At 47.4% G+C, this 27944-nt stretch overlaps 1 protein-coding gene across 1 annotated transcript in view; it reads right to left on the reverse strand.

Annotated features, from left to right (window-relative positions):
- Positions 1-22: 22 nt before the first annotated feature.
- PIK3C3 (phosphatidylinositol 3-kinase catalytic subunit type 3) overlaps positions 23-27944 on the reverse strand; it is a 61137-nt gene continuing 33215 nt past the window's right edge. Inside the window, exons 10-25 of the mRNA XM_032973939.2 lie at positions 25674-25859; positions 19788-19945; positions 18076-18163; positions 17211-17278; positions 15872-15977; positions 12995-13111; positions 10425-10562; positions 9157-9285; positions 8781-8850; positions 8228-8292; positions 5899-5983; positions 5532-5606; positions 4633-4801; positions 4113-4203; positions 3215-3340; positions 23-2670 (exon numbers count right to left, since the gene is read on the reverse strand). Of these exons, the coding sequence (XP_032829830.1) occupies positions 2656-2670; positions 3215-3340; positions 4113-4203; positions 4633-4801; positions 5532-5606; positions 5899-5983; positions 8228-8292; positions 8781-8850; positions 9157-9285; positions 10425-10562; positions 12995-13111; positions 15872-15977; positions 17211-17278; positions 18076-18163; positions 19788-19945; positions 25674-25859 (1686 nt within the window). The 3' untranslated portion in view covers positions 23-2655. The remainder of the gene's footprint in view (positions 2671-3214; positions 3341-4112; positions 4204-4632; positions 4802-5531; positions 5607-5898; positions 5984-8227; positions 8293-8780; positions 8851-9156; positions 9286-10424; positions 10563-12994; positions 13112-15871; positions 15978-17210; positions 17279-18075; positions 18164-19787; positions 19946-25673; positions 25860-27944) is intronic.

Below are 27944 nucleotides of genomic sequence, written 5' to 3' on the forward strand. Positions count from 1 at the left end.
CACCATGCACACAATGACAGCATTTCTTAAGCGGCAACAAGGCCCTTTATTGATGCTGGACAAATAAGGATGTAACTTACACGCGCGCGCGCACACACACACATGTGGCAGATGTCAGCTGTGGTATGACCTTGCTGGAAATTACGAATTAAATTATGCTTCATAATTCAATTATGTAGGACCTATTTAGTGATTAGTAGATCTCAAAATCGCAATCTGGATAAAATCGTTATATGAAAGCGTTTCAATTGCTGTAGTTTTTATATTTTAAAACCACGTAATTTGGGTGATTGACTAGTTTATTGGGTGAGTGAGTAGTCTATTGGGTCAGCGAGTAGTTGTTTGGGTGAGTGTGTTGTTGGGACCTGCGGTGTCGTGTTGGTTGTGGTGTCGGCTGAACAATGTGGACAAGACAAAGGAGCGCATCTCTTTAGACTTGAGCAAAATGTCGATTTCCGCTTGTTGCAAATACGATGTCCACCGACATGAAAGTTGCAGGGTGGGTCCCGTTCACCTACAAATCTCGGAACACACAAGCGACTCAACAATTTTTTTTTTTAGAGAGGCATAGCGCCGCTGTTTGTAAAGACATTGTACTCACCACAGATAACTGTTGCAACACGACCGCACTTTTCATAACTGGCGCTAAACTGCGCCACTCGCCCTCCCGCATGGCCTTACAGGAGCCTCGGTACCGATATATATTTTTTTCTCTTCGTCTTGATGACGTACACATACGCATACGTATGTCATCGGAACGGGAAAGGGTTAAAAGGAGCGACCCTCCACTTGCTCGCTCATGCCACTGCTGGCAGAAGCGCGAGAGGAATCTCCAGAGGGTTGCCCCCCCCCCCCCCGCCTGTCGAGACTATTTGTGGCCTACTCTACCACGCTGGCCAGACGTCGCAGATGATCACGGTTGGCGATGTACGGTACGAAAGAAGTTCAAAGAGATGGGAGTACCCACGCTTTACCCCCACCACATGCGCCCCGCGGATGGATCGACTAACTGTGGTTGCACCCATTTCCACTGCCGGGTGGACGGAGGCAGTGGAGGGATTTAAGAAGCTTGCCCCATCATTTCAACTGCCAAGCCGGGAGATGGAATCGAACCAGCGACCTTTGGATTTCAAGTTCAGAGTGTGAACCATTACACCGTTCTAGCATCCTATTGATGCAAAACATAAAAGAGCCACTCTAGATCATTACTAACGACTTTTTCCCGATGTCTGGAACACACGTAAACCATTGTTTATGGGCATGCGCACTGTTTACCACTGTAGTCCAGCCGTGGTAACAATTGCACTCCATGTGGAAATGTGACATTTAAATGTTACATGATGACAAGTTTGGCCACGTGTAATCTCTGATAAAGATAATACTATGTTTCCATGAAATTAACTAAAACTAAGATTTTAATACTTCACGTTAACTATGCTTTTTTTAACAAGTGATTGCCAACACCCCACGGGACGTAAGACATTAGAACACCATTCCACTGGCCGGCACCATGGGGACCTCAACTAATGCCAGATTTTTTTTCGCAAATGCATTTCGCTGAGCCGACAAAAAGTTCCCGTCGCATTGAGCAGCGATCTTAAAACACCGAAGAACGTGACCAAGGGGAGTTCACATGGGTGGGGGTGAGGGGGTTTGGGGGTTGGGCGAGGGCAGCTGCTGCCCCTAAAGTACGTTAAGTCCTCGCTTAACGCGTGACATTGACGCAACGCGTTTTCTCCACAACGTGGCTCTTCCATACGGGGACACTTTTCGCACAACTCGGGACGCGCCCGCTGTTGTAATGCGGAACGTGCACAGTCATGACGTGGAACGTGCACCCCGTTGTAACGCAGAAAGCGCGCCGTTATAACACGGAACACGCCGTTGTGAGCATACGGAACGCGCACCGTTACAACGCAGTTTCTGAGCGCTCGACGAGGAACTTTCTTGAGCTGCGCGGCCGAGCGCTACGGTCATACAGTACGCGGAATTATACAGTAACGTGGCGGCGCGTACCCTCAGTTATTCGTCCTGCCGTCTTACTGCGTGTGCGTAGTCGTACGTCGCTATCTCGCCAAACTCCACCATGACATTGTTTAATGGAGAAATCGTTTTCGCTGAATGCATTTTCCGTTTAACGCGCCACTTGTCAGGAATGCATCGAGCGCGTTAAAACGAGGACTTAAGTGGTGGTGATAAAATCAAGTGAATATGCAAAATAAATAAAGATGCATTAGCTGAGTTTCCTGCGTGCTGGCCACTGGAGAATGGCATTCCAATGTGGACCTCCAGAGCGCGTCGGTGACGACTATATGAATAACTTGAGAGTACCTATCGCAGATACGAGAGTCAATTCAAACACTGGTGAACATAAAAAAAATTATAATATAAAAACAAACAACGAATGGTAAATGTACAGCGAGTCATCAAATGCAATTCCTGCCAGTTTAACATGCTAACATTAAAACCACTTTCCCAGGGTAGAAAAATGTGGAGCAATTTCACGCTCCGGTGGGTCCGAGTGGCATGGCCTGGAGTAAATTAAAACGAACCGGTAAAGTACTTTTTAAATCGGCAAGGGGTGTGATTATGAAATTATCCTGGAAATGCAGCGTGGATGTGTCCCGCGAAGATAGCGTTGTTCCAGGTAACGTTTTACCTCCGCCAATACTGCAAAAAAGTAAAAGGAGATAAAGACAAGGAATTAGTGAACACTGGGTTTTCATAATTAATGTCACGTACAGCTGTTACTGCGGACGAACAATCCAAGGGACATTGTGATCGTCACAGCTATTGCAACAAAAAACCTAATTGTTAAACAATTTTTCTATTACCATGTAAGGCCCACTGAGCTTTAGTCTCTTTTTCAGAAGTGACCTGGCCACAAATGATAGCTCAACGAAGTGGCTTATCATGTGGAAATTTATAGCAGCCAAATACTCTCAATGCATTGTTCTAAATGTGGATGGAAAAACCGAAGGATCTGGAGAAAAATCCACGTGGCCATGGGGAGAGCATGCAAACCCCAAAGCTACAGGTGTCAGGATCGAACCCATGATCTCCTGTATTCCACGCGAGATGGTTAACATCTCGCCACCACAGCGCCCCTAGAGTGTTTGCCAGGGTGGACGTGCGCCCAGTGGGGGGGGGGGGTGTCGGTGGGGGAGGGACGGGTGGGGGGGGGATGGGGAATTGGGGGGCGGTGGGTTCTCACCTGAGCAAACTTGTGAATTTGCTCGACAACGGCAGCAAACAGAGCCCCAACACTCTCGTCGATCAGACTCTGCATGTAGTGGACGGCCTCCTCGTCAGAGAGGTCCAGACGGAACTTGTCTTGCACCTGCACACACGAGCGCCACACGCAGCCAGGGTAGACAGATTGGTGTGATATTTTTTTACTTTCTCATCACCAAAAATGAGTGAAGACGATTGCCGACCACACAGAAGAACGTCCCGCTTTGATTCATCTCACAAACAGCTACCTGTGTTGAACCATATCAGAACATCGCACAGTAGAGGCGGCTATCCCCTACACCGGTGAACAAATTAAGAATGGGCCACGGAGCGACCGCGGGCCAGCAGTCTCACACCGCATACTAACATAGTACGCCGCTGCTTCTGTACGACGTCGTGAGATGCAGGCGCATTTTAGAAGTGGGTGAGCTATGTAGCTCTTTTTCAGAAGTGACCTGGCCACAAATGATAGCTCAATGCAGTGGCTTAGAATAGCCAGATACTCTAAACGCATGGCGATTCTAAATGTGGAGGGAAAAACCGGAGGACCCGGAGAAAAATCCACGCAACCACGTGAAGACAGACATGCAAAATCCAAATATACAGCAGCGGGCGTCAGAGTCGGAATCGAACCCACGACCTTCTGTACACCACGCGAGGTAGTTAACATCTCTTAGCCACTGTAATGATGATGATGATGAGAGAGGCACGCAAACTGCAAATATACAGCAGGCGTCAGGGTCGGGATCGAACCCACGACGTCCCGTATGCCGAGCGAGGTAGTTAACGTTTCCACGCCACCGTGGCGCCCTGGTCCGTGTTGCATTGCGAGAGACCCACGTGCTGCCGAGCTCTCGGCAGCACGTGGGTCACCTCACCTTCTTCACGGTCTTGTCGGGCTCCAGGGCGATGTCGGGGATGTTGGCATCCACCATGAGCGTGAAGAGGTTCAGAATCAAGTTCGCGTACCTGCGCGACAGACGGCACCGCAGTGGTGGGGTGTGAAACGTTCGCTTCTCCGCAATGCGGAGATCTGTTAAAAATGTAAAAAAAAAGCAGTATGGATATAACACGAGAAGTTTCAAATGAAAACTGATTGTGTTTAGGTTTGTTGTCCCTTCCACCCCGGCCCCCCTCCACCTCTGATGAGCACGGTTGGCTGCGGAAGGTGCGAAAGAAGTTAAACTTACATACATACGAATGGGCTAAATTTGGTCTTCCTGGAAATAACGTTGTTTTGTCAAGGAGTCGGGTTGATTCCGGGGCACTCCACCCCTGAATGAACCTGGTACGGCGGGGGGGGGTGGGGGTTGATGATGATGACACTGCACAGTGTTTGGTAGGGGGGCAGGGCAGGAAGGTGGGAGGCAGGTGGGGTTGAGAGTGGGAACGGCGTACCTGCGCAGGTGCAGGAAAGCCGTGTAGCACTGCTTGCGAAACTCCTGGTACTGCTCGCTCTGCATGCCTCCCATTCCCTCCACCATCTCCTTGCTGAGTTTCATCGGGGGAGGCAGCGGTTTGGGGTCGCGGCCCAGGATGTAGCCGAAGTCGATGTGAAACAGCTTTCCTGCACGCGCGACGCACGCACGGCTCCGATGAGCCCGTTGTTTTGGGCCCCGGGTGGGCTCCCATCAATCAACGAAGCGAGCTCTTTCAACTCCTGACAACGCACGATGATACTGCACCATCAGCGCCATCGGCTGTATTTACAAAGAGGATTTCACTTGTGAGCGTGCGAGCAGAGCAAATGCGCCGAAGTGCAATTTGTTATGCGGCTGCTGCCACTGCTGATTCGATTTAAATGCCCTAATGGTATCGAGTATGGAACACTTTGGGGATTATTTTTTGGGGCAGACATTCTGCCACTTGAGCGTGAAAATGACAGGTAGTGGCAGGGGCGGAGCCAGGATTTTGACTTTGGGGGGGCTTGACTTCAATATTCTGAGATATCCAGTGTTCATGTTTTCCAATGGGCGCCACAAATGTATAAAACACATTTTATTGGATTTGAACGCGGAGTTTATTAATAGGTCGGAGCCACTGATGTGGCTAATAAGTTCGATAAGTTCGAAAGGCTGCCGCTCAGGCAGCCTGCAGGGCAGCACAAGGTGGCAGCCTGCATTTTGCAGCAGCCGGATATCCGGTTATTCCGATTACCGACTTTCCCTAAATTTCAGGGGGGGCTAAGCACTCCCCAGCCCCCCCCTGTGGCTCCGCCCCTGGGTAGTGGGTGACTTGGTGACTAAATGTCAAAGTTGGAATAAAATATTTCAAGGTTTCAACAGAGTTTACATTACCCGTTTTGGTGAGTAGCAAATTATCCAGGTGTCTGTCGCCAACGCCAAGTATGTAAGTTATGACACAATAGCCAGCTGTCGAGGGAAGAACACAAGTCGTAAAATACCCCATTAACACAACGTTCACTTGGTATGATGATTCACTTTTATACGTAACAAGCTGTTCTATGAACGGGTTTGAAAGCTTTCCTAAAGTATAACCCTACAAAAAAACTACCCTAAATAAAACTGAAAATTCGCCTCCATGACTGCCAGCAATGACACGGCTGACTTCCAGTGGCCGTCGACACGGCAACAAAAGGCATTTCACAAAAAAAAAGTGGCCTTCCCACGCGCTTTGGTTGAATATGCAAGAGCAAGAACCTACCGCAGCTCTTCACGTACGTATCCATCACTTCGGCACTGATCCCGTAAGGTCCCTTCTCACTCGGAGCGTGCTTCCTGAAGAAATTCTGCAGGGGAGTCAACGTGGGGGGTTGTGGGTGGGGGGAGTGCAAAGGAACGAACGTGAGCGATCGAGGTGCCACTACTATTGCGTAGATTTTCATGGCTGCGCCGTATAGGTCCCCTGTGCGTTTGCGTAGCACGGATCGCTCGGCACGTCCGACGTTTCAGTTCGTAACCACGAACAACACGTGGTGGCGATTCGAAAATAGCAATGATGGGTGCTTCTGTCCCTTTGGCGAACAAGAAGACTGTACAGCAATAATTTGCGCGTTCAAGCCTCAGGGTTTGTGCTTACCCTCGTGCCCGTATTCTTTAGGGCAACAATTTACGTCCAGGCATATGCTTCGTGTCACTTTGAAGCACGCCTGAAAATGGATATCAACCTACGCCTTTTTTTATGACAAAACGGCATCAGTCAGGAATGAATAAATAAATAAATAAAACTCGGTAATCATAATTAAGGCAAAAAAATGCGGTGCAATTCAATAAGCGATCGCCAGCGGACATGTCGATGCAAGTCGTAGCCACCGTAAATGCGTCCTTATGCAGTTCAGGTGGTTCGGGCACCTGGTAAAAATGCCTCCAGATAGACTCCCCCTGGAAGTCTACCGGGCATGTCCCGCTGGGCAAAGATCCCGGGGCCGATCCCGGACACGCTGGTGAGACTACGTCGCTCGGCTGGCCTGGGAATTCCCCAGGAAGAACTAGAGTCTGTGTATACTAGTGTATAGTAGTGTATAGTGTAGTGTATAGTAGTGGAGTGTAAAATGTAGTACATAGTAGTGTAGTATATAGTAGTGTAGTGTATAGTAGTGTGTAGTAGTGCATAGCGTAGTAGAGCTAGTCTGTCGCAAGGGAAAGGGAGGAAGGTGTGGACCGCCACTACTCAACACACTGCTGCCGTGACCCTCAACAGGACAAGCTGATTGAGCAACGAACAAACGAGCATTCCTTAGTTGAAACTAACTATTAAACAGCTCTACGTCAAAGCCATGCATATGAATTGCTTACTTAATTGCCCACTGAGTGCAACATCTGGAGCTCTACAAAAGACATCGGTCGCAGCAATTGACAGCAACGTTCTGTCGGCAACACCGCTGCGCGCGGCATTCTGATACTTTCCTGCTTAAGCGCAGTGGCTCTCAACCTTTTCAGTTGGGCGGCACAGCCCCCCAATCCAGACAACTCGTCCCTGTGCCCCCCACCCCACCCTCAGCTACCCCCTCAAGCCCCCCACTGATGTCATTTAAACATTTTCGATTGGTGTGCGCGAGTTGCTCGAACGCAGCGATCTCGGAGGGGGTGGGCATTCTCTTTGGGCGCGTTCCAAAATTTGGTTACCGCTCCATTGCTTGTCCTGACCCTGACCACTGGCCATCACCCATCCCTTCGGGCAACGTGGTCCTCCTACCCGAAGCCCACTTATTTTTCTTCCTAAGTTTAACTTATTTTTTTTTTACCACGTAAGGTCCACTGAGCTGAAGAGCTCTTTATCAGAAGCGACCTGGCCACAAGTGATAGCTCGTCGACGTGGGTTATCTGTCGCATCAAATTAACCTTGTGGTGGGACCCAGGGGTCACGAATAAACGGAAGTCAAAATCGTAATTAATTTCTTTTTGGTGACTCCGTCCCACCGCGAACATAAACGCCGCAACCCACCTGGCGCGGATTATTCTGATGTCATGTCGTCCAAGCGTAGTCATAAACAAAACTTATAAACTTTGATTAGCACACCGTGTAGAGCTCGTCGAGGCAGACATAAAATGATGTCGCAACGCAGTTTATGCGAGAGCCGGGGGCTAATGGGACCCCGGGGTCCCGCCATAAGGTTCAAATACTCAAAACGCATGTTGATTCTAAATGTGGAGGGGAAAAACCGGACCACCCGGAGAAAAATTCACGCGACCACGGGGAGAGACAGACATGCAAACTCCAAATATACAGCAGTCGTCAGGGTCTGGAACGAACCCACGACCTTCTGTATACCGGGCGAGGTAATTAACATCTCCTAGCCACCATGGCACCAATGTCTCAACACAGTGGCACCCTTGAAAACTTGGGCTACCAAGCACTTCATTCGTAACTCCTCCTGCACGGTACCCACGCCGCAGCCTGCGCCCGCCTGCAAGGCCAAGGAGGGCGCGTGACCCAGCAGAGGGGGTGATGTGGGGGGTGAAAATACACGCCGATTTGGCGCCACTCGATGCGAAATTACCCGAGTGGCGCAGCCGTTGTGCCGTAAACAAACCTGAATGCATCCTTCTGAAGCCAGGACCTCTGCCACTGCGACCGACTCCACGAACTGCATGAAACCTGCCCGGGGGGGGGGGGGGAAATGAAACGTCGGCGGAATCGGCGACGACACTCACGAGGGCCCGGAAAACGTTGGCGATCACGAAGGCGGTGGGCGCTTTTCATCTGTACGCTCATTTGATATATTTTAATTCGTTGCTCGTTTACGCGAGGAACGCTGCAATCGCGCCACGCACATCGTACGTTTTCATAATTTGATACGGCTACACACGTTAGACAGCACAGGCAAGTGCAGCAATTTTAGATTATTATTTTTTTACGCGGTACGCCTATGCTCCCGTGTCCACGCCCTCCGCGTTCGCAAATCCGCACGGAACGACCGGATTAGGGTCAAGCATCCCAGAGCCACGACCCGCTCGGTGTGGGGGCAGTGGATTCACAGAAGGCTGTGCGTGCAAAACTGAGCACGATTCGTGGCGACGAGGTGTGTACACTGATGGCAGTTCGACAAGAGTTTTGAAGGTGTTGCAATGCCGCCAAGCGTTTACCGTGTTTCGTGCTGCTGGCAAGGACCTTGTACGGCGTCAGCTTCAGGTCCAGGTTCTCTTTACGCAGGAGCTGTTGGCGACGCGTGGGTTAAGTTCGCATTGCCGTTACGCGCGCAATATCACACGGGGGGAGGGAGGCTCGGGGAAGAGTGTAAAAGTGGAAAGGTGGCAAGGAGAAGAGAGGAGTGACAACATAGGAAGAAAGCTAGGGTGAGAAAGAGGGAAGGAAGGAGGCGGTAACGAATGAGGGGGAGAGATCAAGACGGGGGGGGGGGGGGGAAGAGTGATGGAGGGAAGGAGAAAAGAATAATAATTTTAAGGAAGCTGAGAAAGAAGGAAGATGAGGTGAGGAACGGAAAGAGAACGGGGTGGGTACCTTGTCCATGAGAGAGATGATCTGCAGGATGAGCTGATCCTGCCGCAGGTCGTCTCCGTGCTTGAAGATCACGGGGTACTCGTCGCCGTCGGTCGTGCGGAAGATGAGCTTGGCGGGCATCAGCGCGCTCTTCACGGGCGCCCGACGGGACGGGGAGGAGGGCACAGGTCACATGGTACTGGAACGTAATTTTCATACGTTATGCACGTTAACTGTGAATAACCCAACTAATAATAGACATCCATTGTAATTTATAGGACGGCATTAACCCGTTTGGTATTCGCACCTGAGTGGCTCAAAGTGATGACATCACATTTACCCGCCCCCTCTATTTCAGACTGAAACAGGCTTTATCCACAAATCTGGCTGTCGCCTGATGAGGCTGGTTGTAATTACCGGCGAAACGTCATACTCGAATTGTCAATGTCGTGGGTTTACTCTCCAACACACCGGTGTGCTGAACTAGTAACTCATTGGCATGTTTTGTTGACGTGACAAACCTAACGAGTAAACACACACAGACACACACACACGTCCATTTCAAAATGTGAAAGAGAATCAAACAGCAATGTGGTCACCTAATCTACGGACCTTCTTTGGATAAATCTGACTTCAAACATAATGTTCCAGTCAAAAGCTATTTACTTTGACACAAAGTAAACATTTGCATGGTGTGTATAATTCGTGGATTTTTTTTTGCTGGACGGTACACGTTTTACTCCTGTCATTCGCACGTTGTGTGCGCAAATTAAATCCCCATCTTTGCGTTCCGCTTTGGGACGAAGCATTGAACTATGTTGACAACGGAGCTGTTAGATGTTTTCAAAAATGAATGGCTTAAAGAAATCAATAAACCATGCAGGGGTCCCTTGCAACACCACGTTAATTACGAAAGCACAAGGGGGTCGAAGGGCATAACGAGTGCCACGATGTGAACATGGCTACAGAAACAAAACGGGCGGCACCAGGCGCAAAAGTGCTCAAAGTTGTTTAACGGGAGTTCACTAAGAATGCCACGGCACGAGAAAAACAAGGGACTGTCAAGGCAGCAGGGGATACCCAGCCGACGACGAATTCACCGAGCGGAGATTGTAAAACATTTCTCTCTCTCAATATACACACACACACTCGAGGGTAGGTAGACGGAGAACACCCCAAAATGTTTTTTTATTAAATTTTAATCCGTGCGCCGAGACATTTGTGGCCGAGCGAGAGCACCCGGAGGGGAGCTGCCGTGCGGTCTCAGCGTGAGCTCCCCAGCGCCGCACCTTGAAGAGCGTGGCTTTCTCCGGGATGACGCCATTGGTTTTGACCTCCGGCTCCAGGGGTAGAGGGATGGGGTCAAAGGTGAGGAAGCTGCCCCTTCCGGCCTCAGCTTCGCCCAGCAGGGACTGCAGCCGCTCGATCTGAAGTCACGACGCAAACACGCGCACAAGCGCACGCACACCCAAACACGCGCACACAAACGTGTGTATGTAGGCATACACACACGCACACAGACATGTGCACGCGCCACGCGAATGAACGCACGCACGGATAGTTTTCCTGCCCCCCCTCCCCCCCCTTTTTTTTGCAAACGTAATCTGACACCGCGGAAGGATACGAAAAAAAAGTGAACGTTACAATTTGGAGCGACGCCTGTGTCCAATTCGCGATTTGAATGCCTTCAGCAGCCTTGTGAATAAGGATTTGCGAGCGTCGTTGGCAAGCGGCTACTAAGACCGGCACGGCACATGAAGGGGCGGTGTGGCCAGCACCATGACCAGCGGTGTGGCCTGTCTCCCCAGTGCCGATGCTCACACCCTGTACCAGGCATTCATTGTACAGCCAACTCGACCTAGGAGATTCCCAATATGTGTAGAATTACCCTATGCCACTGAAACATGTACGTGCACACGCAAAAACATGCACACACGTGCTTTTATTTCTCCAGTGCTGATGTTTATACGCTCTACCAGGAACTCATTTAAGGCTGAGTCAATCTAAGTGAGACTCACGAAAGTTTGAGGCACCGCTTGCTACGAATGTTATCCATGACTGAATATAACACCCAGGTTGCAGGATTCGTAATGTAGTGTGTGAATCAACACACCACCGCACGCACAGCTTTAACAGACTGCTAGGGCAGGTGCTTACTCTTTGGTTCTATTCGGTAAAGTCACGTAGGTAAAAAATAAAACAAAAAAAACAACAAAAATCACGACGTTTCGGCCACAACACAAGTAGCCTTCTTCGGTAAAAGTCACCTACGTGACTTTACCGAATAGAACCAAAGAGTATGGATCCTTGCAGTCACGAAAGCTTCAAATCTAGAAAGGGCAGGTGCTGTTAGCGAACGCCTATTCAAATCAGCACGGCGCACGAGTATGTGGGTGGCCAGCACCAAGCCCAGCTGCCTTTGTCTCCCCATAGTGCGATGTTTACACATCGCAACAGTAACTTATCAAAGGCCGAATCAACCAAGGGGAGGCCCAGGACCGGTTGAGATAATCGTTACTGGTATATGCCATGAATCGGAATCGAACTCGGGTCACCGGATTTGAAGGACAGCCCGCTAACCACTGCACCACCGCTCCCCACCACACATGCTTCTGATCATTGCCTTCTGCTCACCAAATTATGCGTCTTGCTCCGATTGTAGATGTGTGAAAATTGTTCACTTATAAAATGTTTAACTTCTGTCTCGTTTATTTTAGGAATTCATTTCTGACATGTTGCACTCTCCCGCATGCATTTTTATGTTTTCAGGATCTGCTTTTCTATTTGCTTTTGCAACCAAGGACTGACTCCCTTGTAAAAAAGAGATGTGTAGTCTCAATGGACTCTCACCTGGTTATAAATATCTTACGTGACACAAGACACACATATTAACAAAAACACACTTAAATAACAAGACAAGGGTTTCAAAGACTATATAACGTGCACATTATAGATAAAGTAAGTAAACGCAACCTACAGTTTAAACAATTTTAAGCTTTAAACACTTTTGATCGTTATTCTAAGAAATAGCTGTTATGGACCAATTCCTAATGGTATAAAATCCGAACCGGCGAGCCTGAGACACCAATCACTCGATTTTGAGAAGCAGTGCGCGTTGATCCCAGAATAATTTTTCTGACACCTTCGCGATAAAAAAAAGACAGAATTCGCTCACTGGGTCCTGCCCTCTGCTCCAAAGACAAAGATCACCGCCCCCCCCATCATTCAGCCTTCAACAGACTGTTGGGGCAAGTGCTGTTAACGAGCACCTATGAAGGCCGGCAAGGCATCGGGTCACGCCATGCGGTCAACGGCCATCTGGCCGCGCGGCTTTGGTGGCGCACGTGGTCGCTTCACACGAGCGGTGACGACGACGGGCGGCGGCTACCAAGTGCGCAGGCGGTGCAACTTGAAGCGGGGCTACGGCAGCCCAGGCGGCTCAGGTGGCGCCCGGCTTGCTAAGAAGGAATTTGGAGAGGCGGGGAGGAAGGAAAAGTGTTGTGCGTTTCCCGCCTCTTTACGAAACATCCGGCCAGCGCTGGAAGAGTAGGCGAAACATAGCATCTAGACGCGCTCTTTATAACGCCCTTTGAGTGGAGGCCTATTTGCCAGCAGTCACACGTGAGCAAGCAATTGCAGGGCTGCAAGTCTAACCCCCCCCCCCCCCCACCAGGATCCAGAAGGGTTTTTGGTGGCAGGTAGGGGGTCTATCACTTGCCCCCAACAAGTACGCCAAGCCAAGGAGCTATGCCCCCCGCCCCTCCCCACCATAGAATCATCATCTTTTTTTTTATCCTGGAGAAATCCGATGAGCTATGAAGCTCTTTTTCACAAATGCCCCCCCGCGCCACGAGCAAACCTTCTTCTTGCGATTGCCGCTCTCGCGCTGCACGGCCTTCATGAGTTGCACCATGCGGTCCACGAACGTCTGCTGAGCGGCCAGCAGCGTACGCCGGGTGCGTGCGTCTTTCCCACCCTGTGGAACAACGACGACGCAGCGTTTTCGCCACCGCCAAGCGACATTCACAGCTGACTTTTTTGGCTTATTTGTTGACGCTTTCCAACCTAGGCCGAGGGGTGCTTGTAGACGCTTTATGCGTTAGCGCTGTCTCTCGGCCTGTACGTACGTATGTACGTATGTAGCGGCGAGGAGAAATGTAGCATTCATAATGATGATTGATCTAGTGTGAATGAAACTTTAGCGTAAAGTTGCATTCCTATTCGGGATTTCCCCGATTGAAGACTGGCCACATTGATAAAAGGGTTCTTGCATAATTTGTGGCGACACCTGCAAAAGCACACGAATGGACTCTTTGCAAATAGGCACGTGTATCTTGCGCCATTAGCTACCCGCCGGGCTTCCATACTGATAATTATTTCTAAGACAAATACATGTTGAAAAGCATTACATAATTAATGCGAAAGAAACATTTTCCTAGTGTTAAAATATGCTTGAAATTTATCAATAGAACGTTTGGAATGCGCGGGCGCGATCGAAAGGAGAAAATAAACTGGACGGGAGAAAAAAAATAGGAATAAGGAAGTGGCTAGAATGGCTTCAGGATGAGATGAGTTTCATTGGAACAACTCTGGATAGGATAAAATATTCGAGTTAGGTATATCATTATCATCAGAAGGACGGTCTTGCTGAAGGAAGCTCTAGATCAGTGTGTTTCTTCACTAATTTTCAGAGAGTGGTCACTTTCGCCAATAAGACATCAGTGTGAGGGGCCACCACACCACCCTGCAAGGAGTCTTGTAATATTTGTTTATCGTCGGGGGCCGCACATAAGGGGCCGCACTTAAAGCCACCAGGGCCCACCAGTGGCCCCACGAACCTTGCAATGAAGAACACTGCCCCAGAAGGAAGTTGGGGTGAAGCACAAGAGGTAGAAAAAGAAAAGGTGCTGGGGGGGGGGGGGTACGCATAGGAAGAGATAGAGGCACAATGTCGGAGAGTGTGGAGGGAACTGGAGCCGTGAACCTGCCCTTTCGGCATGGAAGAATGAATCGCAAAATACCAGGCCAAGCTAACCTGTGTCTAAAGTGCTGGATTAGAAATGTAAAGGTTGAAGATTCAAATTCTGGTCAGGGTTTGGCTCAGCCCATCACTGCTCCAGGAATTATAAAATTAGTACCACATTGTGGGAAGGAAAATGTGGCCACCTTATACAGAGAGATTGGCTTCTGTTACGAGAATAAGGTATTTCCATAAATACCGAAGGCTGCACACAAAATAATCGCTATCCTTACAAAGGTCTCTCTCCCTACAAGTGTGTGTGTCTTCCATCACGATTACAATTGTGAATGTGAGGGTGGTTTTTATTAACCTGCAACTGTTTGTACTCCAAAAATGTTATACACTATTTTCTCTTGTCGAAAATGTTTGTTGTTACTTGACCACCATTGTCCCTGCGTGACAGCGAAGTTAAACACTCCTACCCTATGCGGACCTCAATTTCAGATGAGCCAGCAAAAACTCGGCAGTTTTTTTCTAAAGCCTGCATATATTCTTAAATCGGTGGCAAATGATTGCGCGTATCGATCACAAGCAAATGCAATTTATTGCGGGCGCATCAACACAAATTCTGGCAATTCTAAAGAGATCCCGACGGATTATAGTTGAACCCAGAGTAATGGGACACGATTAAAGTGAACATGTGCACACAATTGCACAAAGCCTGATTTTCCCTATCTCCAATTACCTTTTACCTCAACTGCACCAAATGTTTTCGAAGTCAAATAATAACGTTTGTGGAACATTACAATTGTTTGGAGAATTTGGATTGGGGCAGTATTTTTTATCGAAAAAAATGTAAACCACTGTGTCAGTGTAGTTGAAAATGTAGAGGATGCACCGTCTACATTGAACTGTCAATGGCAGCAAAGCATTTTGTTCAATCTCCCACCGCAAGATATTCCGTGAAGATGCAACATTTCCTTTGTATATTCATGTGATCCCAGAGCAAGATAGAATATACTCAAGATAAAGTTTTTATGGATTAATGTAACTATGTCGTACACCCACCTCGACCCGACACAGCCAATGAGTAAGGTTTGTCACGTGAATAAAATGTGACAATGTTTGACTACTTAAAGCACCACGTTTTATTGGTGATTACAACCAAGGTCATCAGGCGTTCTACTAGAAGTGTTAAAATTTACGTAAGAACAGTGCATAGGTTATGTTCGTTATTGTCAACCAATTTTCGCATGTGGAAAATCCAGAAATATATTTCATCAAGTGCCCTTTTTATCTACCAATTTCACTCCCGCTCTTTAACATTTATACAAAATATGCACTTAATGCATTAGAATGCAAATTCAAACAAGTAGATTTGTGCGATGCTCGTCATTTTTATTATGACTGTTACGCTTTTTTTCTACCATATATAGCCAGAGTGTCTCAAAACTATTTTTTCAAGAGGGTCCTGCCAAGTTGTGCAAGCAGGGAGCGATGTTGCTATGTGCAGTCTCTGTAGGCGTGTGGATGGTAAGTGCTGCCCCACCCTATCACGTGGACCAGAAGTTACTTGAAATTATCTCCTTGAAGGTTCACCAAAATCCGTTTCCAAGAGCCATTCTCTAACACGGGGGAAGAGCTGATGACGGGATTCTTCGTCTCGTGACGTGGTACCGAGAGCGCAAGCGGGAGAAGATTGGCGAAAGAAGCTAAAACAATTGTGAGACAAAGAAAAAGAGTGGTGGCCATTCCACCCCCCAAAGTGGCTCTGACCTTCAGCAGGGCCTGGCTGAACCGGCGCATGACGCTGATGTACATGTCGTGCGTCTTCGGGTCTCTCTGTATTGTGTCCTGGTCCTCGCATTCCACAATCAGGTACCTGTGGGGCAGCCATGGTACATTATTAACCCAACGGGTTTGGGGGCAGCCACATCGGTCAGAATCTTTATTTAGACTCCAGGAGGAGGAATCCGAACAGCTATTAAGCGATGTTTCAAAGATGTCCAGTAGGGGCGGGTCGGCAAGTTAGTCACGTGCAGAGGTCATCCAAGTCCAGGTTGGCACAACAAATCAATCCACCGGCTGGTTTGAGGAATATTTTAATTGAACTGCTACCAAGAGCAAATCCAATGGGACCAATTGGTGAATTCAGAAGGTTGTCGGGTGGCCCAGAGCTCACATCACGTCAGAGCACCGGGCCAGCGCTACCGACATCCTTGATTCAAATCCAAGTTTGAGCCACTTGTGATTAAATCGGGTCTCTCTCCCTGTGCAATTGTGGTAGACCCGGGATGGACCCATAAACTAGCTACACCTGAGAATAGGCTTTAACCACGGGTGGCTGACTGGAATTGAACTTGGGTTTCTCAGCAGCTGCCGGCTCAGAGCCTCTGACTTGAAGACACCCGGCCACCACTACAAATGGAAATGTATTCCTCGTATGATTTGATATCAATTGGACAACTTTAATTGAGAAAAAAACAAAACAAAAAACAGGTTGAGGCCTCATCAATCAAACAATTAATCGCACCAGCTGGCTGCAGACATGTTTTATTGAATTTCTGCCGAGTGGAAATCCAATGGGGACAAACGAGTGACTTTATATACGAAAAAACAAAATACATTCTGTGCAATTTTTGTTTACAATGCACAGCGTTAAAATAATTAAAGTCCTCTCTAACACCACTCCCAGTTGTCTTATTAAAAAAAATCAATGTCTCAAAATAAACATGTCGACCTCTCTAGAGGCTGTGTACAGGAACGGTTATTTACACTGTGACTCGATTAACGAGCAGAAGCTCACAAGCACTGGAGGACTGCCAACAATCATCTCGCTGGTACCCAGGAGCTACAGTTCACTTCGCTTGGTGATAACCGCTTTAATTAACGGATCATTGATGTTCATTCCTTGAAAGAGCACTCGTGGACAGTCAACTTCTCCCAAACAGAGGAGCCGCACAGAAGTCACAAATGATTCTCTTTGCGCGTCGAGTGAAAGGGATTTCAAGACGCCCGTTCTGCAGAGTTGACCATTGGCTGTGAATGTCCAGCTAGTGGCCCTCGCTGCAGAGGTCGACGAGCAGATGTGGCCACGTGTACCGCTGGTACTTACCAGTACAGGTAGTTGGCGAGCATGCCGTTTCTGCATGCCCGTGACACCAGAAAGGTGCAGAGATCACACTGAAAAAAAACAAACCCATTTCTCTTTTTTTTGTTCACAGTCAAAAAGTAAAAGTGTCATTGAGCAGTGCTCACTGCTGATGATAACCATGAGCCACAGATGCAAATTCTACATTTCTCTGGCCGGGAACGGTCAGTCCATAGTACAACCACATCACCAGCAGTAATGTCCACTAGCTGGCGCTCATGTTATGGACTGCAGAGGATTGGTCGTGTAAACTATGGCCAGGATTTGAATTCATCCATTCCATAATTGGGATCGTTACTGCTATATCAATGGCAGCCTAGAAATGATAATCACTGTGCGCTAATTATAACTGCGTGCCGTTCATGTGAGCGTGTTAGAATATAACATAACACTGTTTGCAAGTTTACAGCTTGTCACAAAGGCAGCCCTATTTTTAGTTCGTTATGTCACGGGGCGCACGCTTGCTAATGCATTTTAGACTACCGCTAAATCGTACATGGATTTTACAGCAAAAACCCCTTTGTAAAGTCCATCTCCGACTGAGTGTTCACGACTTCTCCCTTGTGCCGAGCGTAGGCGCCCAGCGCGAAAAGCCCTGTGTACGCGGAGGAATCCTTTATCAGCAAAATTTCAGCAGGCAAGGCGGTACTTTGCGATGATAAGCTTAGGAAACAAGCCAAGAGCGAGGGTAAGCAAGCTCTTCTGGTTCACCTCCGTTTCCCTAAAACAGCCGAGAAAATTGTGTGTTTCTTTTTTCTTCGTAAAAATCTCCGAGCGTAAAATTGCTAAATTACAGCGGTGTTCAAAATGGCTAACAGCCGGGGCACACCTCCAGGTTTTCATTGTCAGGCACGTCTTTGCTTTTCGTCGATGACTGCGAAGAGCCGGAAGGCGGCTGGCCTGCAGCGGGCTGTGAACTGCGAGCCACACACAGAGCGAAGACGACGTCAGAGCGGGGAGAAAACATAAGTGCTTTAATTTGAACCAACACTGCCGGTGTGTTACTACGGTTTGATGGGAGAAAGGAAACTGTTGACTTGACAATATGAAAGAGTGAAACCCACCCACCCCCCTGAATGTAAACATGATAACATTTCAGACGCAATTGACTTGATTAAAGGAAAGGGGCTTTTGCTCTTTGATTTAACGCCTCAATATAAACATAATTAGAAATGTTTTTTTCTTCTCCAAGCCAATATAATTGGGTCAACGCTCAGCTGGGTGCATCCAGAGATTTAATTTGGTTCTGTGTGCATAACTAGGTAAAGGTGCAGTCCTGCAATTGCTTGCTTACATCACATGCGACAAAAGGGCCTCCACTAGTGGAGCCCCTCTGCAGCAAAATGACAAATTTCCAGCTGTAAATACAATGTCCACCAAATAAAATAAGCCTCTTCTACCGATTAAAAAGGTCAGCCCTGCATTTTCTTCTTGCTCACACTACTGATGGTGGAAGGGCCTCCAAGAGAGCAGACTCTTAAGAGTGTATGTGGCCTACTCTTCCACGTGGACCAGGTGCGGTTGGAAACGGTGGCCGTACCCACACAGCACTGCCCCAACACACCCGACCTATTGATCGACTTACTCTGGCGAATACCACTGGCTGTACAGAGGCAGAGGGCTTTGAGAAACTGGCCCCCCCCCATACCCCCATCGTTTCAAGTGCCACACCAGGAGATGGAATTGCACCCGGCCAACCCTAGATTGCAAGTTCAGCTGTGCTGCTAACCACTACACCGCATGTGTACAGTGCCTTAAAAATTATGACAATTACGACGAGGCTAACGTCTCTGTCGCTCAATGCGTTAAATATTACAACGTTGAAAAAAATAAAACGCACAAACACACACTTTAGTATTAAATGATTTATCAGAAAAATGTTGAGCCCTGCCGTGGAATCATCTCTGAAACGTTCAATGAATGCACGTGTTCATTTCCACTGCACTAAAGCATCGCAACAATGACTGTCTCGGCTGTTGCAATTATCTGGAGAGAGCGCTCTTAAGTGGGAGCGCGATTTATTGCTCAAATATCCGTTCTAAATTAAAGCGGCGTTGAGAAGTACTTAGGCATAGGTGCTTTAGGTTACACCAGCAGTTATTTACAAGCCTTTTGGAATAAACAGCATGCGGCACTTACAAGCTTACCGTTAGCCGGTGACAGTATGATGTGTGCGTGCGCTCCCGGCAGTTCTTTTACACGCGCTACAAATCACAATGACGCTGATCTCCAAACTCCAAGGAAGGCCCACGTAACATAAGTGTATATTTTTAATTCTTATAATCGTTGAAAATTCCCTTAATCGCGTCGATGCGTCGCAATGTACTAGATTTTAACGGTTACCTCATTCAATATTGACTTCTTACATTTTGAAATCATGAATTTGGCCAATAGGGGCACAGCAAGCGATCCATGAGGCAATGGCGCGTACATCCTTGAATAAGTGCGAGAGTTCAGAACCAAAAATATCGCCCGGTATGGCTTGAGCCCGGTTTTTAATGGCCGTGTAAACGCAGCAATACGAGAAGATGCTGGGCTCACCCGTCCGGCTCCGTTTCCTTGGCTGGAGGGGCCAGGGTGCTGTCGGACATCACCATCTGTCCGGTCTCCTTCTTGCTGGGCTCCAAGCCGGCCTTTATCTCCTCGAAGTTCTCGTATTTGAGGGCCTGCACGAGCTGCAGGAGGTACATCAGCAGGTCCTGCACGCGCAGCCACAAAAAGCATGCCGTACGTACGGTCAGCTGGGCACGTTGTGTCCCGGCGGTGTAGTCTCTCTGTGGGGCGCCAAGGTGGCGAGATGTTCACGACCTCGCCTGGTATGCAGGATGTCGTGGGTTTGATCCTGACCTTGACTATGCCCTCTATATTTGGAGTTTGCATGTTCTTCCCGTGGTCACGTGGATTTTTTTTTCTCCGGGCCCTCCGGTTTTTGGCTGCTATAAATTCCCACGTGATAAGCCACTTCGTTGAGCTATAATTTGTGGCCAGGTCACTGCTGAAGAAGAGCTACATCGCTCATTGGGCCTTACTTTGTGAAATAAAGTAGTTAAATTTGTATCGAACTCACAGTATATTTGAAGCAGCATCTTTATTTAGACGACAGGAAACCGATGAGCCATGAACCTCTTTTTAACAGATGATCAGTAGGGGCGAGTCAGCAAACAATACAAGAAAACCCCAATAGGAGTGCAAAATTGAGAAAATGGCAAGCAAGTCAATAAATGTAAATAAGCAATAAATAGATTTGAAAATAGGTTTTCCCCTTTTTTCTGGCAACAAAACAGGTGTTAAGATGTTAATACACCAAACTGAAACCTTTTACAAGGAATCATGTCTGCATTAACCACAATACTTGTGGTCAGAATGCAAACAAAAAACGTTGATAATATATGCATTGTCTTTGAAACTGATTGGTCCACACCAGAGACAGCTCTCTTTTGAGCCTAGTCTCAAAACGGTGTTAGACCAGAAGACGCCGAAAGGCGTACAGCGTCTGAACTTGTTCAGCAGTGTTGCGAGCGAAACGTCCTAATTTTTTTTTTCTACCTATGTGACTTTACCGATAGAACCAAAGAGTATGGATTCAAGATTGACCTTTAATTCTCCGAAGCAAACCTAACGAGTTTGCAGCGGTCGGCAATCTGCGCCGTAGACCTGGTGACCCGAGTTCAATTCCTGGCCACAACTAACAACACATCAGCGGTGAGCGATATCTGGACTAGTTCTGGGCAAACGCTTCACCGGCCTGCAACAGGCCAGCGTGGTAACAAACATTCCCCCGTGACCGAGAGGCGTAGGGAGACCCTCATCCAGCAGTGGATAACGCTGTAAAAAGTAGGCATGTCACAAATTATGATTCGATGAGATGTCGTGATTCAAGAAGTGAAGTTTTTTTTTTATTTCATTTGTACAATCTCATTTGTACAGTCTCTTGTTTGCATCGTCTCTGTCGTTTGTTTTGCATATGAACAAAAAAAATGTGTGCTTTATCAGCCTTGTTCTCTTTCATTTCCACCGTCTCACGACCCTAAACATCTCAGGTACAATGTGCACGCTTCACGCGTAGAATTGAACGAGGTCGCAATGAATAAAACTCAACGCTTTGTACAATCAAGCTCAACATAAGCGTCGCGAGCAAGGAGATTGCCAGGATACAGCAAGCCAACATCAGATGGAGCCCTTTCCAAATTTACCATCTGTCTGTTTGGTGGAGGTTATTTTTTTCTTAGTTGAATCCTGCCTTTAACGAGGGATAATTTTGCGAGCTCCGTTCGCTCATTTGCGCACTTTAATTAAATAACGTGCCTTCACTTCGATAATGTGGCAACTTGTATAGATAAATTCGTATTTAATCACTCGTATTTAATCACTCTATTGCATTTGTTAACACTGAATACTGTGTAGAGGATTAATACGTTGGTACTCATTTTAACAACCCACCATTTAGCTATTTTACTGAGCATTTATGGCAGCAATTCAATAGGTTAATTTAACAATTAAAGAGTTTACACCATTGGAAACCTCATTTGCCAGTAACAAAATATGAAAATAGTTTTTTTACCCTTTTATCTGGCAACAAAACTGACACCTTTTTTTACAAGGAGTCATGTTTACATTGACCACAATACCTGCGGTCGGAACGCAAACAAAAAATAACGACTCTGATAATGTATGCACTGTCCTTGAAATTGATTGGTCCACACCCGAGACAGCTTTCTTTAGAGCCTCGTCTCACATGGTGTTGGACCAGAAGACGCCAAAAGGCGCACAACTCAAAGGCAATGCACCATCAGAGTAGGAGAGCTCGGGGGAAGCATTTCCACAATTGGAAACCACATTTGCCAGTAACAAAATATGATAATTGTTTTTTTACCCTTTTATCTGAGTTGTGCGCCTTTTGGCGTCTTCTGGTCCAACACCATGTGAGACGAGGCTCTAAAGAAAGCTGTCTCGGGTGTGGACCAATCAAGTTCAAGGATAGTGCATACATTATCAGAGTTGTTGTGTTTTGTTTGCGTTCCGACCGCAGGTATTGTGGTCAATGTAAACATGACTCCTTGTAAAAAAGGTGTCAGTTTTGTTGCCAGATAAAAGGGTAAAAAAACAATTATCAATTAAAGAGTTCTTATGCAGGTATTTGTAAACTATGCATCAATATAAGTATTGTCACTATACATTGATTAATCCAGTATTCATATTTATGACATTGTGTTGTGCACACACTTATTAATTATTTATTCGTAAGTGCAACATGCAAAGAAAGGGTTGTAGGGTTGACGCGGCAGGGAGCGCACGGAGATCGTAGGCCACCAACCCGAGTTCGATTCTCAGCCATGGTCAACACGAGTGGCGAGTGGGATCTGGAACGCTCCTGGCCTCCCTTCCACTAACCCACATTGACCAGTGTGGTGAAATATGGTCAAACAACCACCATGTATGGAGTCCTTTAGCCAGAGACTATAATTGGGCAATGCTACTGCATTATTATGTGTATATACATCTTTAAAAAAAACTATTTAAATGGGGGAAAATAAATTTCTTTGAATTCATCAGAAAAAACAACAACCTTTTTTTCGGTGAATCTCTCAACTTGTGACTCCCCAACACCCAGAGCAAATCCACTCAATGTGGGCAGTCATACCGAGAGGCAGCTGTAGGGATGTCGCGAGAATTCAAAAAATGTGTCGGGGAGATGGGAATGCGCGTTTAATTTACTCCATGCTGCGTCGTTTGAAATTCAGGCATGTCCTCGTGATCCCAACTTTCCCCCCCCCCTCGTGCCCCCGCCCTGAAGCAAAAAAAGGAGTTTCAGCAGATGTGGAAAGCTGTTGAAATCTTTTCAAATATTTTTTTTACATTCCTACTCGCTGTCCAGTCAAAACCGATCTCGATCTGTGCACGGAGCTCCTTCGTGATTTGCGCCGCCGAAATTTTTGTTTAAAAAAAAATCCTATTTTCCTTCAACTCGCTTTCTTCTGAGCAGTGAAAACCACAGTCGGAACAGTAAACAGCGGTGGCCAGACGGACGGAAAGCCTCGGTTACTCAACGCAAGTGCGTTTTAAAACGTTCCGCGTTTTGCTTTGTCGAAAAAGGGGGGGGGGGGGCGGGGGTGTGTGGGGAGGAAATAGCGCAGTGCACATTAGACAGGTGCCGTCGTCATAGGTGGCGCGAGGCACGAACAAATTAAACAAAATCTCAGGAATCCAAACAGCTCAGAAGGTCCTAGATTAATGTAAAAAAAAAATAAGGGAATAGCCGAATATCAGCCCCGAATTCAGATCCTTATAAATATAACATACAAATCCAATTAATCTCTCTTATCTTGTCTGCATCTCTTTTTTTTTAATCCTGCTTCATATATTTTTTGTCGCTCTCGTTTTATGACATAACTAACCAACCTCAAAATAGAACATCTAATTGTTGCTCTCCATCAGCCATTTGAAAAATCTGTACTACGTAACCATCTCATCTGCTCATCTCTTCTCTCATCTCAATATGTCGCCATCACTCATCTATACCTCTGACATCACTACATCTCTGTCTCATCTGTATCTCTCGCCTCCCATCTCAATACATCTCTATCACTATTCTAAATCTCTTATGTCATCCCAATAGAAGTTTCTAAGTTTAAAAGAGAGCCGCCCCCCCCCCCTCCCCCCAACGATAAATTAAAAAAAAACCTCCTACTTAGGGGGCCCCCCTTCTATGGACCGGGCACTAACAGCGGCCATCACGAATGGAAGGGCAGTGCACAAAGCCCTTCCGTCAGGGGGGCCACGTGCAGAGGCACGGTGAGCCGCAGGGTCGGTACGGAGCCGCCCCCCCCACCCCCCCCCATGCTTGCTTCATGGAACCAAACCCCCCCCCCCCCACACAAACTGGGCTATAATAAACAAACACTGAGACAGTAGAAACTTTAAAAAGCTCAGACGCCTGCGCATATGGAAACAACTGCCTAGGCCAAGGTGCTTCAAGGTGTTTGTGCAGGTTACTTGCTCAGCAGTCCTGTAATGATTCACAAACTCCCACCCTCATCCAACTTCCCCCCCCCAACACCCACAACCCATCGCCTCACAATTCCAGAGTGTCAAGATCGGGGGAAGGGGGGGGGGTCATGATACGATTCTCCCATTTTTTGTTTTCTCCATTGCGGTGACGTTAGCGCCTCGAGTGGCTGCGTGGGGGGGGGGGGTCACGCTAACCGATTGCCAATTGCGCGCAACGTACTGTACGAGGAGCAGTGGCGCGGTAACTACGAACTCAACCCCTTGGTCAATAACACCGTGTGTGGCCTTACAGGGCAACATCAAAATTAAATATATATGTACGTAACGGGCAACGTGTCGGGCCAATGGCCCTTCTTCACAGCACATGAAGGAATAAGGGCCTGAAGTGTCGCCTATTGTACAGTAGTTTAACACGTAGGCTTTCGCGACTAATCCTATCCATAATAGAAGTTTTTTGGGTGAGATCGTGTAAATATAAATGTGTCGTTAAACCCGCCACCACCCGACAGCCAATTCGTAAAGGTTTTTCACCTGAGCATGTTTCCGTGACAAATTGGCATGTTTTGTTGACGTGACAAACCTTACGAATTGGCCGTGTCGGGTGGTGGCGGGTTTAGTGGCACATTTATATTCATGCGATCTAACCAAAAGAAAATCTCGATTGAGGAAATGATACTGTAGTTAGTGCTCCACGGCTGTGAACCCGGCAAGTCGACTTTGGTTCCCGGGAACGAGTGCAACCCCGGCGTCGAGTGACCTCTGAACTGGCGCGCAAAGCCCTTGCGTCAGGTGGCGTTCCCTCTTTCCCCCTGGTATTCCCTCATCAAAATCATAATATTCATTCATACTGGAGGAATGCGATGAGCTATGAAGCTCTTTTTCACAGATGTCCAGTAAGGGGGCACTGGGTCAGAACGTTAGAACAACAACGAAAAAACCCGATTGGAGTGCAAAGTATAGGAAAGGCAAGCAAATCACTAAAAATATAGACAAATAAAACTAAACAATTTTTGTCTCTCCAGGTAAAGCCCACTCAGCTATTAGTTTATTTTCAGAAGCGACCTGGTCACAAATTATAGCTCAGGGGTTAGCAACCAAAACAACAAAAAGAGCCATATTTGTTTAAATTCGGTAAAAAAAAAAAAAACCCCCCCGAAAATAATTCAAGAGGTGCAATGCACGTTAACGCGAGACGGTGGTCCTTCATAAATGACGCGTCACGAAGCAGTGTCGATATCGGCCGCACGCGGCTCCGAAGCCGCAAGTTGCCGACCCCTGTGACAGCTCAACAAAGAGCCTATCAAGTGGAGATTTATAGCACCCCGCCCCCCCCCCGTCGTCGTCATCATCATCATCGTCATCAACTCTCCGCAGCACCAAGCCGGGCCCGGCGGGCGACACACGGACTTGTGGGGTCACCTCGTCGTCGGCCTGCTGCAGGCGGGTGACGGAGTAGCGGCGCACGGTGGGGTTGGTGAACTGCGGCGAGAGCAGCTCTAGCGAATCCTCCACATCCATTGGCTTCCAGCGCCCGAGCAACTCCAGCGCCTGCTTGGCTTCCTGCGCCAGGGACCAGTTGACGCACTTGAGGAACTTGGTAAGCGCCTGTTGGCGAGAGGACGGGGCGGGGCGGGGGGGAAAGGGATGCAGTCACGAGCGCCGTCACAGCGATATCGCTCTTCTTTACCGAACCGCTGCTGGATGAGAGTCTCCCCAAGCCGCGGACGTTACGTATGTACGTACGTTGAGCTTCTTTCGCACCCGTATGTTTGCCGACTGTGCTAATCGGATGTGCGGGGAGAGGGACAAACTAAAAGACAAAAAGCAGTTCTAAAACTCAAAGAAATTCGTTTTCAATCTACAGTAGAACCTCGGGAGATCGAACGCACCTGAACTCGAACAAATCGGTGTTCGAACGATATTTCCGAACATTTTTTGCCCCGGAAACCGAACGAAATTCGGAGGTCGAACGGGGCAATCGCGACTTGAAAGAACCTGTACACGGCTGAGACGCGTATGGCCCAGCGTGCACGACGATTGCCCAGACAAATGTTTTACCACCTCCTCCTCGTCACCACCTTCCACTCAAGCCATCAACTCTCCTTACTTACTACAGGTAAAGTGAAGTTCAATGTTCATTTATTCCATATATTTATTCAATTATTCCATTTATTTGTTTCTTGTTTTTTGTATGATTTCATGCATGTAATTACTGTACACTTCGTGTAAAAATGCTTTATAATGAGAGATTTCTTGCCTCTGCAACCAATTAATGTCATTTACATTAATTCTTATGGGGAAAATTAATTCGGTGTTCGAACAAATCGGTGTTCGAATGGCCTTCTGGAATTAATTCAGTTCGATCTCCGGGGTACCACTGTACATTGAAAAGTGAGCAGCTACAGTGTCTTCAAAACATCGGAAGGAAGAGTGTTACAGACGGCCGCAGAAGGGTTTTTGGCTCATACTCCAGGTTGGAGCTCAGTGACGGTCCAGATATTACTTTCTCACCAATGTTAGCCACGGCCGGGAATCGAACTCGGGTTGTCGGGTTCTCAAAGCAGCGGTGGCTGACCCCCCCGGAACGCCTCTCCACCTGTAACTTTGCTGACCCGCCCATACTGGACATTTGTGAAAAAGAGCTTCATAGCTGATCGGATTCCTAAAGTCTAAATAAAGATTCTGATTCTGAACTTGTTTATTAATAAGTGTTCATAATTATGAACACTGTATTAAAAGTAAAAGCAGTAGGCTTAATAATGTGTCTATGAATGTCCCTTCTATGACAATCATAACACTGTGGAATGTCCCATGTTATGTAAAAAAGCAAATAGCTTTGGTGGTGTGATAGGCAATAGATTCTGTTTCTGCCCATTCCTTGTCATTTTGCTCAAACCTGGGTTTGTCCCCTGACCACTAACATGTTATGAAGCTTTTTCCATTTCAGAGTCGAAGCTTGGCACAAGGCACGATGGTGATATCATAAACCATTTTAAATTATTATTAGTGATGGTTGTGGTGTTCCATTACATAGGGGCATCTGCACTTAGCTAATGTAAGCCGAATTTGAATGCGCCTTCTTATTGTACTTTAGAATAATAAAATAAATGTAATTGGTTTCGGCAATGGAACAGGAAATAAATAAAATATAACTAGTCTCATTGTCTCGTCCATTAACACATTATCTGTGATTATAATGCTCATATTCAGCCAACATCTTTAGTGCTACGGATTTCATAAAAGATGTATCTGAATCCACTTATACATCTAAAATGAAAAGCAAACAGTGCAGGGAAAGCAGAATGTATCAAAAAATCAGCCAAAATAAATCACCTTTCCAAAGTGCTCTCGTCGCGAAGGCACGACATGACCTGGACAGCGTGGAGGGGGTGCATTCAATTTCGTGGAACGACTTTGGCGAACTCTGCCTCGGCAATACCACGCAACGGTGAGCAACACCGCACGTTCTGGACAAGGTGAAGAAAGCAAGAGATAGTGGGGATCGCACACCATTCGCCATCCGTCCCAACGCGGTGGAAGACGGACGTGGCCGCGGCCGCGGCCACGTCCGCGGGGTGGCATCGACGGAGCTGGAAATTGTCGACGAAGCGACTTTCAAATTGAAAGCGTGGCATTTAAATGCAAGGCACCGTGCCTGTGTTGATTTCGCTTTGCGCAGAGCGTTTCGTT

This window comes from Petromyzon marinus, chromosome 52 (assembly GCF_048934315.1).
Source record: "Petromyzon marinus isolate PM22_M1 ecotype Great Lakes invasive population chromosome 52, UKy_Petmar_22M1.pri1.0, whole genome shotgun sequence".
Taxonomy (NCBI): domain Eukaryota; kingdom Metazoa; phylum Chordata; class Hyperoartia; order Petromyzontiformes; family Petromyzontidae; genus Petromyzon; species Petromyzon marinus.